This window comes from Rhamphochromis longiceps, linkage group LG8, assembly GCF_057381845.1.
Source record: "Rhamphochromis longiceps isolate RC_006_pf linkage group LG8, R_longiceps_female_GT1.1, whole genome shotgun sequence".
In the NCBI taxonomy this organism is placed as follows: domain Eukaryota; kingdom Metazoa; phylum Chordata; class Actinopteri; order Cichliformes; family Cichlidae; genus Rhamphochromis; species Rhamphochromis longiceps.
In genome coordinates, this window is record NC_140564.1 from 21750428 (window position 1) to 21766384 (window position 15957).

Below are 15957 nucleotides of genomic sequence, written 5' to 3' on the forward strand. Positions count from 1 at the left end.
GCAGGTCTGCCGCTGGGGTCCTGCTCTCTCTTCGGACGAGAGCAGGTTCACAATGAGCACATGTGAGAGACGCGAGTCTGGAGACATCTTGGCAAATGTTATACTGCCTGCAACATTATGCATTAGATGTTGTTTTTGATTCAGGTCGGCGTCGGATTCATGCATGACTGCAGCGCACTGAAGTGTATTGTAGAGCTGTGACAATCTTCCTCCCTGCTGTGCTGTGCTCCTCACACAAAGGAGCAGCAACCAGTCCTGCTCCTCGGTTGATGCCTTCCTTTGGCCCTGTCCAGCTCTCCTCATGTAACAGCACAGCTCCTGGTATCCTCTTCACTCTTCTGAAACTGGAACAGCAAACTTTCTTGCAACAGCATATAAGGATGTACAATCTTCCTAACTGGACAGATTGATATCCCTGAAGTTTAGCTGGCTTTGTGTTATAGTGTGATTATCAAGTGTTCTATTAATTTGTGTGGCAGTGTAATTTCAGACACATTTAACCCATTCACTCAGTGAGTGCCCAAGGAGCAGTGTGTACGGTACCTCAGGGTAGCCATTCAGTGGATTTGAACCCCCGACCTTCTGATCATGGGCCACCACTCTACCTGAGCAATCCCTGCCCCAATGCTTAAAATAACAAATATACTATGGTCATGAAATTTAAAATTAACTGATTTTGAGCAGGCATTGGCAAAGTATTTTATGTTTCTTTATGGAAAAAAAAATGTTTTGTTTTGTTTTTGTTTTTTAAAAAGAAGGAAACTCTCCTGAACTACCACAGCACTATATACACATTAACATACAACATTACATTTAAAGATACCATTTAGAGCAATGAATGACAGTGCAGTTTAAAAGTTCAACTTTTAAGAAAGAAGTTGACTGAAGCCTTAACTCATAGCTATCATTTAAACCTGTGATTAATGCTATTGCTCCCAGGTTTACTGTTCTCCTGCTGTAAAGCTCCAAGGACTGGAAGATAGACTCGCCACCCCAACCCTTCTACAATTTATAAACCCACTCCATGGTCTATTCAGTCCCAGTGTTCACCCTTGGTATAGATTAAAGTGGACACTGATAAAATAGTTCAATCATGGCAGTGTTGCCTGGTAGGGATCACATCTAATTACTCTAACTCTGACCTCTGCAGCACCATTGTTTGACCACCTCAGAACTACTCTGTGGATTTCACCTTTGCTATTAACCAACAGAGTGGCAGCAATTTCACTTTATTACTTCAGTTTTGTTTTTTGTTGTTGTTTTTGTTGTGCTCAAATGTCAGGGTGAGCCTGACTTTTTACAGTAAACACTCCTTGGTATCGGTTATTTTGTGATGCTTCTCTTCACATCTTTGTGCAGGGGCGAAGATAAGCACTAGTCATCCAGACTCTTGATCGAACACTTAAGTCAAAACCTTAAGCTCTACTAAGATACTGATAAAGAAAATGGAGTGGAGATAATATAGTACAGATGGTTATGACCTTTGAATGTCCAGGCTAGAGGACAGGCCCATCGCTCTGTTTTATTCTTGGTATGATTTTGCTTTAATCATAATCGGGATTAGCTTTAGCATGTGATATATTTAACACTTGAAACAGCCAGAAAACTATAGGCTATACTAACTTTAGATAAGAAAATGGATGCTACTGCAAAAATAATAGTCACACCTGATCCAAATGTGCAAATTTACTCCAACCTCACACTAAGAAAAAGTCAACGTGAGGTCACTCAGCTCCTATGAAGTTCTCCATTTTCCATAAAGCTCGATAAAAGGTTCACTTCAGAATGGTTAAAGATTGGACTTATCATGTGATATATTGGTGTGTAGATCGTATAACTAATAAAATGCAATAGTTGCTTAGCAGAGCGTGGTGGAGCACTACATTGGCTCTTTCCTTCTTTTATCTCTTTGATGCCGAGATGAAATCTATAGCCAGTAAGATGAGAGATGATTCTGTGATTAAACTATGATTTTATGTTGCTTATGTTGGGAGAAAGATGTTTAGAGGATTCAGTATTAAATCTCTTAGTGATGAAATTGTCTCACTGTTTGAGCAACAGTAAGTGTAAAACTGTGGAAAGTCATGCTGCCTGACCAGGAGTTCAGCACCATGGAGAGCACCGTCTCCACAGAGGGCAGCCTGGGGTGAAAACTGGAGAGTATGAGACCAGCTGTTCTCAATCAAAGTAATGAGTCTCCCACATCAGAGTTTGACCCGGACTAATTTTAAATTACTAAAAGTCCATCCATTTTCCCATGACCAATTCAGAATCTGTAGGCCGTCATCCTACTCGGACATTTTCTAAGGTAATGTATCTCCAACTTCTTAAAAAACCTTAATATTGCATAGTGGCTTTGCAGCTGTTCCTTATTCCGGCAGGTTCTTTTAAAAAGAAAGATTTGAATGATATTCTCTAAAAGTTAATTCCTGACAATAATTATTATACGTGTTTCAAAAGGGAGACATATTGTACTTTGAATGCAGTATTGCATATAGCAGCTACCTCAGAGACCTTGACTCCGTCCTTCATGATAAGGGGTATACAACCAGCTGGTGGCTCATCATTACAGACACATGATACCTCAAATGATTGTAGCTCAGTGGAGCGTGTGCTCTGAAGCTCTCTGGTACAAGGCAGCCAAGTCACAGCTGATATATCTATCACAGCAGACTTTGGGGAGTAGTTGTATTAACATCCTCCTCAAAGCAAACATGAGATACAAACATAGCTACCACCCATATTACTCTTTAGCAGAACAGAAAATAGGTTACAGTTTAGAAAATAAATTGACAAATTTACACCTAGAAAGCCATTTCTGTCTATTTCTGTATGTTTGGACTATAATAGAAATTCTTTTTAGAAGATAAAAAAAACCCAAAAAAACATCACAGTTATAAATGAGACTGCAATTTTATGGATTCAAGTTGAGTTATTGTTTGATTTAAATGTTATATAGCACTGTATGGAAGCAGATCACTAGAATCATCAATCAGCTGACAATGAGTGCCACCTGAGTGTAGTAGCAGCAGCAATTAAAGCTTAAGGAGCCACTGAGATGTACACCCAATGACTCGGTTGAAATGTTTTAAAGCCTGATAGATGTGAGTGTGTGTACAGAAAGATGAACATGTTACTGTTTGCCAATAATACACATAAATAACTTGTATGTGCTGTGTGGAACACATTTATTGGCTTTCTTCATTAAAACCAACATACATTAACCTCTTGAAGTTTCCAGTCAACCCACAATTCAAAGTTGAGTCAAAACCTTTAGCTCTACTAAGATACTGATAAAGAACAAACAGTTCCAATATTTTATTTAAATTTTTCCAGCATAGAAAACCCCATCAATGAACAATAGGACAAGAAATAGCACAATAATAATAATCAATAGAGAAAGACAAAAAAAGAAAGAAAACATTAAAATTAGAAACTACCAGTATCCATAATAAATTAATGTCATGAATATGTAATAAACAGGGAAATTGTATTGCCCGGTACATGTTTATACAACGTGAGCTTTCTCAAGGTGAAAAGTGGAGTCCAGGATTTTGAGAAAACATTTGCTGCAGGTGTTTGCAGGTATCGAACTTTTTCCAATTGAATGACTGATAACATGTCATTGAGCCAGACACTGAAGGAGGGAGGAACAGCGGACTTCCATTCCTTTAGAATAAGTCTTTTCGCAATCATCATTCCGAGATCAATTGGCACCCGCACAGTGATAAAGAACAAATAGTTGAGATAATATAGTGCAGATGGTTACAACCTTGTGTCCAGGCTGAGGACAGACCTATCCCTCTGTTTTATTCTTGGTATGATTTCATGGCTTAAATCATAATCAGGATTTGCTCTGGTATGTGACATTAACTCTTGAAATGACCGGCAAACTCTAGGTTTTAGTTTAACTTGGTGACATGTTTTATTGTTTTAGTGAAATCCTATCACAGCTGATCAGGGTCTAAGATGACATCTTGAAATGTCATGTTTTGTGTCATCCAAACAAAAGACAGTTTTCAGTGTTTGAAAACTGAGAAAATCATTAAACCCTCACATTAGAACCAGACAATGGATGTTATTTCAAAAGTAATCAACTCAATACTATATTGTCAAAGCTGTCTCACACCTCAAATGCATCACAGAGAAAGCATTCATCATCAACAAAAACAACAACAACTTTTATAAAGGAATTAATCATGTTTTCATTTAAGACTGATGTAGCACATAGCTCACCCTAATGCAATTTTGCCAGACAACTAAACAATTAGCTCAGCCACTAAAAGAAATTAATAACTGATACATGCAAAGCCAATATAAAAGTATAAAGTGCAATATCAAATTCAAATAAGACAACTACAAGCAAGACTTGGATACATGGCAACTGTTCAAATCAGAGCCTAGTCAATACATTTTGTATTATTTACATATTTTACATTGGTATCAGTATTGACATCTGTATTTATAACAACACCAAATTGGTATCCGTTTTAGCAATCCTATATCAATGAGGCCGCAGTTCATAACCTCACATTTATATACCCATAAACAGCAAAGTTTTACTTATCCATGGTCCGAAAGTTTGCCGCAGTCCCAAATGAGAAAGTTTTAACATATTTAAATATTTATCCAATATTTTGTCCCGAAGCAACATAAGAGTGTCTTTGGCAGTGAAAAAAATACCTGCAAATGCTGCACAGCCAGCAGCAGGCTGTTTTCAGTTTGTACACTAGCAAATTAGCGGCTAACAGCTACTAACATGATAACAGTTTAATTAGCCTCTGTGCTGCAGGTGTGTTAGTCATGTGACATTCTTGCATAACTAAAAGTCAGTCAACATGACCAACAGACTGGGAAAAATGCCCACCTAAGTGCAGAAGAAGATGAAGTATTTCTGACAGCAAACATATCTTCCAGCTGGCAAACAAAGTTGGCAAGCTAACACTGCCCACTTCCTTGTGCCAAAGTGGCTGATGCTAAAGCGAACTTGGAAAGGTCCTGTGGATAGTTATGAGGAGCTAAGCTTCACCACAAAGTGGGCTATTAGTTGTATTATTAAGAAAATGTTAACTGAACAGCTAACTACATGACATGTAAAAAAAAAAATCAACCCTGTAATTCAACAAATTTCCTGTTTATTTGTTTACATGTATTCGGTCACCACTGCTGCCTAAATAAAATTTAACTTGTGTGATAAGATATTCTTTGAACAAAAGGAAAGAGGAAATTAAGAGAAGTGTAAATCTTTGAGTGAATGATGAATTGTGTGACATAATCACGAGTTTATGTCATTAGTAGGCTAAGTATAATGCAGTCAACTTCATACGTGAGAATGGACAGCAAATTATTATTTACACTGTACCAGGGCAAATGCCTGAAGACCTCTATCATGCTTCATTAACTGGCCAAATTGTTGCAATAAATAATAGCATGCCTCTGTGCTGTGGAGAAGCTTTGAATACGTTTTATTTTGCATATTAAATAAAAACGTTAAAATATGTGCGTCTCAGCAGTGTAAATGATATACAGCCTAGGGCTTTCCTGGTGATTTCTATTACTTTAATACTCATTACCCTCCTTTATCCATTATATTTAAAGCACACTTACATTAATATCTCCTGAGGTCTAAGCCTTGTCAGTTTGATTTACACTGGCACTGGTATCCAAAAGGGGGAGGAAAAAATGAAAAAAAAAAAACAGGATTATACTGGATATTTTTTGGCAGATTTGTCTCCTGACACACCCCCATGAATTAGATTGCTGAAAGTGACAGATTAATTACTCTCTCTTGTTAAGACCGGAAATGAACCGAGAAAAACACAAATAAAAATATATACTTTTCAATCATATGTGGATCAGGAAACTCACAAGTCTTAATTTCTGCAGTGACCAACATTCGGCCCTGGGGAAGTCAGGGGAGTCGTGTGTCTTTATTAACCTTTACAATTAAAAGTTCATCTCTAAAATAAGATCATTCATATTTATTGCAAAACTAGCAGAGGATAGCTTCAAATGATATCATCCACAACCGCGATGACTTATTCAACTATAATGGATTCGGTAAGCACGCAGCTAATACTATTTAACAGCAACAAAACAGGTTAAATTCTAACCAATGTGAGAGAATATATAAGTCACACGTACACGTGACAGAGATGAAATGAGAAAGCAGCAGGCATAAACTCAAGGATACAGGGTTTCAGTCGTTTCAGTGTCAAAATAAGCAGACAACGGATTTCAGAACCAGGTGAGAAATTTGAGATTTTTCAATGTCTAAACTAAATTTTTTGAGGATTTTCTTCTCATAATACAAAAGCTGGGATGTGCTTTGTGTTAGTAAGTGAACGACAAAAATGCAAAGCAGTTCACAGCTACACAAAAAAACTCCTGTTCAACAAGTAGTATTAAAATAAAGGCATCTAGCAGCACAAAATCTTGTAAGCCTGTTTTGACAGTGGCTTGCGAGACTGGGTTACTAAAAAGCTCTGGATGAAAACCAAACGAGCCGTGTCTTGGCCATGAGGATTGCCACTCCTTGTAGAAGAGTCAGTACAACATCCTGGAAGCTGATACAGAAAGTCTTAATGCAAGGACTATATATATATTATAATTCAGTAAACCTAGGCCAAAAAGCTAATGCAATTTAATGAAGGCATAACTTCAACTTCATAATAACAGATTTAGTGGTTCAAAAATACAATTTTATATTAGTAAAAGTCAGACAACACGGCCATCAGGTTTGGACCAGAATGGATGCCAGTTTGCCAACACTGACTGAGGTTCAGCACAGCAGTCACTCTGAGTATTTTCAGCACATTCCTCTCTGGTACTTAGCAGCGACCTCTGTTCACTTAACTGTCATTTTGAAAAATAACAGCCAGTCACACGCTGTACATCTGCCAGACTGTTTGGTCAAAAGCCCTTCGATTTTAGTGCCTTTCTGGATCTTTTTCAGACACTTAGCCAAATAGCTGGCAGTGGTAATCACATGCGGATATTAGCACTTTCAGCAAGTCATGGAATCTGGAAATAGCTTGTTTGGCCTGTGAAAGCACAAAGACCTGCTCAGTAAGTGTGTGCTGTGTGTGTATGTATATATAATTCCCAAAAGGTATTCACTCACCCATCCAAATCATTGATTTTCAGGTGTTATACACCTTCTTTGGTTACAAATGTATAAAAATCACACACTTCTACAAACATCTGTGGAAGAATGAGTCTCGGGAGTTCAGTTGTGAAATTTCTCTCTAGCAAATATTCCACAGTCAACTGTTAGTGGTATTATAACAAAAGTGGAAGCGATTGGGAATGAGAGCAACTCAGCCAAAAAGTGGTAGGTCACACGAAATCAGAGTGGGGTCAGCTGATGCTGAGGTGTACAGTAAATGGACTAATTCTTGTAAAGCACTTTCCTACTCTACCTGGGCACTCAAAGCACATACAACATGCCTCATTCACCCATTCACACCCAATCATTCAAGCAGTTTTTTCTTTGCTTAAGTGCTTTCTATCTAAAACTCACACACATTCCCATTCCACTGGATGCATCCGAAAGCAACTTGAGCTTCAGAATCTTCAGAACCTTACATGCAGAGGTGTAAAGCACTAACGGACTCTAAAGCAATGGAGACGTGCTCTCTGGAGTGACGAATCACACTCCTCCGTCTGGCAATAGTCCAACGTGGAAGAACTTGACTGGCCTAGCAACGTGGAAGTCCTGACCTCAACCTTTGGGATGAATTATAGCAGAAACTGCAAGCTAAGCCTTCTCATCCAACATCGGTGTCTGACCTCATAAATGCACTTTTGTAGGAATGGTCAAAATTCCCATAAACACACTCCTAAACCTTGGGGAAAGTCTTTCCAGAAGGGCAGAAGACATTGCTGCAAAGGGTTAGCTGACATCTGGAGAAAATGCAGTATGAATGCTGACAGATGGATGTTTTGAGCTGAAATGTAATAGCTATAATGCTGTCCATTTAAATGGTATTACCTGTACATGCAACCAATATGTCAGCTTACCAAAGAACAACTGAAACAATATCTGTAACAAAAGAGGACAATTTATTGAGAGTCTGACAGCAGCTTACCATCCATGTTCAATATCTCATACAGTTTTCTGGACTGGAGGACGTACATCCTAAAGAACTTCATCACAACCTCTCTCACATCCACTTTACACGTGTAGTTTAAAGGAAACTTAACTAACATTTGGTGGATATGTTTGCAGTCAGAATAAACTTACGGCCCCTATATGAATGGAATTTAAACAGTGTGACAGAAGAAAAAACATGTTTTTTAAATATTTGCATCAGTTACCAACACTTCTCTTATGGGACGTGTGTGTGAGTACTTTGGTCCAAATACTTGAGGTCTAGAAGAATATGTAGCAGCCGCTGATCCCTCAATGGCACCAGTAGGACAGCAGGACAGCAGGGCCTCTTCCTCAACAGAAAACTCTCCTCCACCGCTAGCAAGAGAATGAACACGTGTGTGTGTGTGATTTACATTGCTGTGCTTGAGAGCCACCATCTACCAAAACCAAATTCGTTGTATGTGTCTGCACATATACTTGGCCAATAAACACGATTCTGATTTAAGGCTACTGCGATATCACTGCTAGCTCATACAAGCTTGCTCTCCGACAGCTACAGGCCACGTGAGCTCAAAGCCCCTCCCGCCAGAGTTTACTCCCCAGTCAACTGTCGTAAAACAGTCGTAAGTCTACGGAAGAGGATTAGGGCCACCGGGGGGAAAAGTGGGCTTTTCTTTTCCAGATTTCTGGGGGAGTCAGAATTCTAACCCTAAACGCAGAAATGCAACAGGTGAAAACAAAACAAGTGCAAGGTTACGAAGAACTGGCAAAAAAAGCTCAAACAACTGGAGGCCAGAAATGATGAAATAGTCAAAGAAAATATGGAATGGGAGGAAAAGTATGTACAACTGGAAAAGGACCAGAAAGAAGTGGAGAGCAGAAAGTCCGAAGCGCTCCAGGAAAAAAGCCCAATCTGAGCAAAAACACAAAGAACTGGTGCACATGTACGAGGAACAGGTGAAGCAAAACGGAGACATTCAAAAGGACAAGCTAGAGCAGCTGCAAAATAATGCAGCGTTGATGACAAAGAATAAAGAACTGCAGACCAAAAACTTGCAGTTGGAGCACAAAGAGCAAATTCAGACAGGCAACGACCTTAAAGAAAATCTCCAAGCATCAGTGGAAGAGTTCGACAAACTCCAGCAAAAGTGTAACAAAATACAAGATGAGAATGTAACACTTGCTTAAGAAGTGGAAAAATTGGAGGAGAAAAACACAGACCTCGTCGAGCAACAGAAGAAGAAGTAAAAATGTTTCTGGCTCTTCAGGTCAAAGTCAGGTGAGGATAAGGCCGAAAAGAAAAAGAAGAAAAAATGGAACAAAAACAGCTGAAGAAGAAAAATGCTGCTGGTCCTCGATGACAACAAACAGGAAACATTCTCCTGACAAGAGTGCGGATGAGGCTGCTGGGGGTTCAGCTTAGGCTACAGAACAGTAGCTTCCACTGCCCTCCTTTCTTCACCCCATCTCCATCTCGTTTCCCCTATCCACCCTTCCTCCGTCGGCCATTTATGGTTCTGCTTTGATTCAACAGAAACTGGTAGGGAAGCCTTTCGGTGGCTCCCGCCTCCACTGAAAGACACAGACATAAACACACAAACATTTATTAACATGTTCCACAGTCTTCCAGTTTGATCATTTTGATTTTCTCATCTTGTGGACAACAGCGTACACGGATGGAGATATATTGTTAACTTTCGTAATGTTTATTTATTTAACATATCCAGCTCCAGCCCCACTGCCATCCTGACAAGGATAAGCATTTAAGAAACTATGTGAAAAAATGGACAACTAACTGAATTTATGCAAACACACTGGATTTCCAATTATGTTTCACTGAATTAGAGACTCTAACAGTCTCTTCTATGTAAGAATGTCTCATGCTGATACACCTGCAAACTTGACAAAATCCAAACATGAGCTCTTTTAGATGCTTTTTGAATTTTTTCGCTCTCTGACCTCAGTGTAAGGCGGCTTGGCCCTCACTGCCACTGCTTGTTGAAAGTTCTCCTGCTTCTTGTCTTCCCCCAGTGTTGACCGCCTGCCTTTAATATCACTTACAAAGATTAGGATAAGAGTACTGTGAATGCTTAATCAGCATACACACTAACAATATGTCCTAAAAATAGGATGTTACCCAAGTTCATTTGCATGTGAAAGCAGAGAGCGAATACTTTTGGCAATTTAAAGTATATGCGGATATGCGCTCCTCGGCACTGGCACAGCAGCTCTAAAGTGCTGGGAAACTTGTGCTCGCTCTGCAGTGGAGATCAATATGTCATCCAGTTCCCACTTTGGGTTTTCTGTCACATAATCTGAAATGGAACAAGGACATTACTACTTTAAGTAATTGATATGGAGCAAAAATAGCACGTTTGTCATGTGGATCGTCTTAGTATATCCACTAGCCTTTGCTCATGTACATGAATTGGGAATCTTGCCTCACAATCCTTAAACTGGCAGAAGAAGACAACATGAATAAACACGAATAAAAAGAAGCATATTCCAATAAACATAATGCACATCTACTATCCCAACAGAGTGAGCATACAGTAATCAAACTAATGTCTGCTTTAAAATTAATTGAGTTTGTTATAGTCATCAGTGTTCATTGGAAATATATAAGCCTGCATTAAAAATATGATTGTCATTGGCTTAAAGCCTAGTTCTGAAGATTTTAGATCCATTTACATAAAATTAGAGTCAGAGCTTCATTTATCTATTCTAAAATGTGATTACTTGGAAATCTTTCACTTTTAGCAAAGGGGCCTTGGGGAGACATACAGCACATCTCATGTACAGCTGGCAGCCACACATAACACAGTGACAGTGGCACCACCTGTCACCTCCAGAGCTTTACACCTCGCTTTAATGAGCTGGAAGGGAATGTGACACGTGTAGATTCACTTTTGGCAGAAAAAAAGAGTTCACTTCACTCAAAGTGCATTCTCGGCACTTCAAAGAGCTAAAGGCATTCTACAGAACATGCAGAAATGCACCACTAAACATACTACTGCTCCAAAAGTGAGCTTGTGTTGCGTTCGAAACATGAATAGAAACTATTTGTAATATTTGAAAAGTGCTCTTTTATAGCTGCACTAAATGGGTTAGTCTTCTTCTTCCTGTTCGGAGCATTAAAAATATCAACACGGTGAGCGCTTCTTCGAGGAGCTCATGGCTTTTTTCCAGGAGCGCCAGCAGCTAATAAGTACACTGAGTATAAGTGAGGATTATCCAGAGCAGCACTTTGGCAGGCTGCATCTCTTTTCTTTGCCTCCTTTTTCAAATGCACATAAAACGAGAGTTATTTGCATTTAGATGTTTTTTTGTCTGCTTTGTCATTTTTTCAGAAAATATATGTGAGGAAAAATGTTAATGAGAGTGAATAATTAGCAAAAAAACCAAACATGTTTTAACTACATATTTGTCTTTTAAGGCCTTAAACTATTACCGGGTATTTAAATACAACCTCAGATGAACGACACATGACAGTAACAGAAAAGAAGCCAAAATGGAAAAGCAATATGGAAAAACAAAGTATACCCCAGGAGTTTTTAACTTGTAGAACTTAAGGTTTTCTGTGCACTTTCAGTCTCCCACGCACTCTTCTTTCCATTTATTTAATTAATTGACGTTTGAGGGCATTTATTGTTCTTATTCTTTTGTTTTTCTTTTTTTTTCTCAGAAATCCTGTTGAAGATTGCCTGGTGTGCTCAGGACTGTCCTGTTGCAGGAGTCAAATTCAGCTTTAGCTGTCAAAAAATATGACTTCAGATCCAGAGGAATTTGTCTCAATCAACTCAAGTTACCCACGTCCTGTGGCTGCAAAACAAGCCCAAATCATCACCCCTCTGCCACCGTGCTTGACAGTTGTCTTCAGGTGTTTGGTTTTTGTTGAACGTCTCACTGTCTTGTTTGTCTAAAGCAGGGGTGGGGGAACTCCAGGCCTCAAGGGTCGGTGTCCTGCAGGTTTTAGATCTGCACTTGAGCCAACACAGCTGTTTTAAATGACTAAATTATTTCCTCAACATGTATTAAAGTTACCAGAGGCCTGGTAATGAACTAATTATTTGATTCAGGTGTGGTGACCCAGGGTGATATCTAAAACCTGCATTACACTGGCCCTTGAGGCCTGGAGATATAAATGTTGAACTTAAGATATTAAAGTTAAACAGCTTGACCTCTGAGGAGAATTTGCTGGCATAGTCGACTTCCAGGAAGATTGTCAACTGAATGAATTCTGTTCTTAATGTAGATTGATGGACTTCAAATTGTTTGGAAATGGCCTTCTGATCCTTCCCAGATTGATGAACAGTTCACTGCTGATGACTTTCTTCCTTGGCATTGTATTACCACAGACACACCTGCAAAGTGCCAAAACGTGTGCTTTGATCGAGGTGTTCACACTTGTTGATGATCAGTTAATTAACGTGCATTTGATTAGCAGCACCTGGCTCCTATTTACCCTCTTAATTCACACGGAAGAAATCAGTGCGTACTTAGTTTGTCCACACCCTGCTTCTGGAGTGCTTAGACTTATTTTTTGTGAAATAAATAATGACACACACTAATGTGTCACGTTGTTGTACATCTGTGTCATATTTACCGAATTTTACAACCTGCTGAGGACCAGATGATATGTAAAACCTAAGAATTTTAAAAAAGGCTTAAAAAAAGTTAAAAGACTTTACCACACAAAAGATTTCAAGGTCTGTTTTTATTATTTATTTATTTTCTGGCATGTTGTCCATCCTTAAAATACACTGAAGAATACTGATATGCAGTTTCTCATCTTTTCTTTTTTCATTTTTTCCTCCTTCACGGTACAGTGAGACCCTGATTCCTGTGTAATGACACCAGTATAGGAATACTCTACAAACACAAAATTAAAACACAATAGCTGGCATACCACCATAACGTAATGCATCGTCGTAACCACTTTGTAACAAAAAGCAAGAGAATGCCCGTACAGTCTTCAAAGATGCACAATTCAAAAAGGGTTGACATTAAAACAACTGATTTAAGTCAACAATGAAAATCGAGTTAAATGCGCTATTACACAGGAATCTGTTAAATATCAAAACAAATTATTAACGGAAATGCTCTTTACACAAGTGTAGCAAAAGACAATTTATCATAGATATAATATTATCAGGTGACAAGGCCTAAAATAAATGATAACCGCTCTGTCGTTCAGTCATAAAAAACTTGACAAAAACACACAAACTGTCAAGGGATAAGAGTGACAAAGACTCACATTTGTTCCAACAAGACACTGTACAGCTCAGGGTGGATTTGGGGCTAAAACACTCGACAGCTTTGAAAACTCTGCAGATCAACATTTCCCCGCCGGTTCGTGGAAAGCCAAGGCATTATAAAAAGGTAACATAACCCATTGCACTGAAGGACTGAAATAAAGTCATAGCTTTAGAGGACTACTTAGAAATAAAACAAACAAACTAGTAAACAGCCAGAGGAGCTTAATGTCCCTGGTCCAAGTTTATAAAGTAGGCATCTTTCTCCAACAGTACATGACATCCACCCACCTCATCGGTCGAGGACGAGCTCAGGAGCAAAGTTGCACAGCAAAACGATACAGTTACAAACTGTAGTAAAGAATGAGTCAAGATCTCAGTTTTCTTCTGCGTTATCGTACTTCTTCAAAGGAGACTACACCGAAGAAGAAGAAAATATATATATATTACAAATGAAACAAAAAGTTTTGGAGATTTCCATGTTTTAGTTGGATGGTGGGTGATTCGTCCGTGCCTCCTCCAGTATGTGGTCACCTACATGCTGGTGGTGGTGGTAGTTGCAGTGATATCTCGGCAGTATCTGTACGTGTATTCCACTAAAAATACAGACTTTAGCCTAGCTGCGTGGATGACACTTATGTACAGGAGATGCTAAAGATCATTAATGGTGAGCGATGAAGTGGTATGACAAAATGCTCTAGTTGTTAAAATGCTATCACGTGGTTGAAGGATGGTAAATCGCACAAAGCTTTCCCCAGAAAAAGGCATAATGAGTTCAGTCCATAGCAAAGGCTGAGTTAAGAGCTATGTCATACAAACTAAATGCTTTAGCACCGTTTAATACCACTTGTTGGCAAGCAAAAAATAAAAAAAAGAAAGAAAAAATAGGGCGGGACAAACATCGCATAATATACTGGATCCCTAACCAGCCATTTTCAATCATTTGTTGCATTTCCTAAGTGGTGTCAGAGAAATCTGTTTACTTTGATACAACCTAACATATAGACACCTTTGCTTTTTCCTTCATGCTGAGCAAATTTGTGGTCTCCCAAAGTCTTTAAGCCTAAAGCTTCAACTGTTTCACAATCTCCTCATTCATTTGTCTGTCATACTCTGTAGTAGCCGCTGAGCCGTCAGGTGTCTGCTTAATGCACGCCACTGGCTGCCAAAGCTAAAGGGAGAGTCCAGGATCCAGGAGAAGGATTTTGGAGTTTGGCGTATGCAGGATAGAGCAAAAAGGGCAAAAAAAGGTAACACAGGTTGTGCTCTTGGAACGTGGAAACTTCTGTGGTAGCAGCTAAGTGAAATCTCGTACATGTAGTCATGCCGTGTCTCTGCAAAGGCTTCCAACTGGGATCTGTGACATGTTGGAACAATATAATGTCAGATGGTGTAAATCGGGGCCCAGCAGATAAAGTTTTTGCGACTCAGACGCAGGTCCCTTGGTGTGCTGGAGGAAGGGCTTTTCGGTTCTTTATGGCCAAAGACTTCTCCTTAAAATCTGACGCTTTCTGCTGTGAAACGTCTATCAGTGCACTCGCTACAATGAGTCCTGAGGAGGAGAAAGAAAAAGAACAACATGAGGGTGAGAACTCCCACAAATTCATTTGTTCGGTTAAACAATTTCATAGATATTTTTATGGATATGTGGCATTTCAACCAGTAAATGCAGGATTTCTTTACTTTGGTTGACAGTGAGACAATTTCACTTGTTATGGCAATGAAGGAGCAAGTTCTAGGATTTTTCTCCTAAAGATTGAAGAACTAAAGATGACTTAATTTTAACTACTTTCCCCTTTAAACTGACCTTTTTTTTTTAGATTGATCCTGATCCTGACCACATGCACTTTCACATTTGAGGCAGTGTGGCCTACATTGTTTTGTTTTTAGGTTGCTTTTAAGATTTTGCCATGGCTTACTTTAGTGCCATGTAGATCGACGCTCAATATCAAAGCTGGACCCTGAAGTTGATGTTTACTCTCTGCACAGGCTTATGGTCTATTATAAATTGTGCAAGTGGCCACAACAGGTCTACTGCTTTACAGACCACTGAGGAGGACATTTGAGGACATGTCACCTGACCAGATAATATGTTCATAAACTTAAATGATTAAAATAGACATAGTTGTGTGTAACCAACGGGCCCCAAATCTCATAAGTTCAAACTCACCAAGCATCAGAATGGGGAAGCAAGGTTTAAGTGACTGTGAATGTGGTGTGGCTGTTAGTGCTAGATGGCAGACATAAACCCACACAACCATCTCTAGGATTTTACAGAGAATGGCCCAAAAAAAGAGAAGATAACCAGTGAGCGGCAGTTCTCTTGGCAAACATCTATTGTTGATGTCAGAGGTCAGCTTTGAAATAGCAGGAAGGCAGGGTAATTCAAATAACCCCTCGTTACAACAAAGGTATACAGAAAAGCATCTCTAAACCCACTGATCCTTAAAGCCAGTGGGCTACAGCAGCAGAAGACCACACCAGGTGCCGCTCCTGTTAGCTAACAACAGAAAGCTGAGGCTACATTTTGTAAGGACCAAAATTTAACAACAGAATATTGAGAACAAATTATTTATTCTGGTGAGTCTTGATTTCTGCTGCAAAATT

The 15957-nt window shown here is 39.2% G+C and overlaps 1 protein-coding gene across 1 annotated transcript in view; it reads right to left on the reverse strand.

The window, feature by feature from the left end:
* Positions 1–12797: 12797 nt before the first annotated feature.
* Positions 12798–15957, reverse strand: part of atrnl1b (attractin-like 1b) — a 70235-nt gene continuing 67075 nt past the window's right edge. Inside the window, exon 29 of the mRNA XM_085416449.1 lies at positions 12798–14902. Within this exon, the coding sequence (XP_085272575.1) occupies positions 14778–14902 (125 nt within the window). The 3' untranslated portion in view covers positions 12798–14777. The remainder of the gene's footprint in view (positions 14903–15957) is intronic.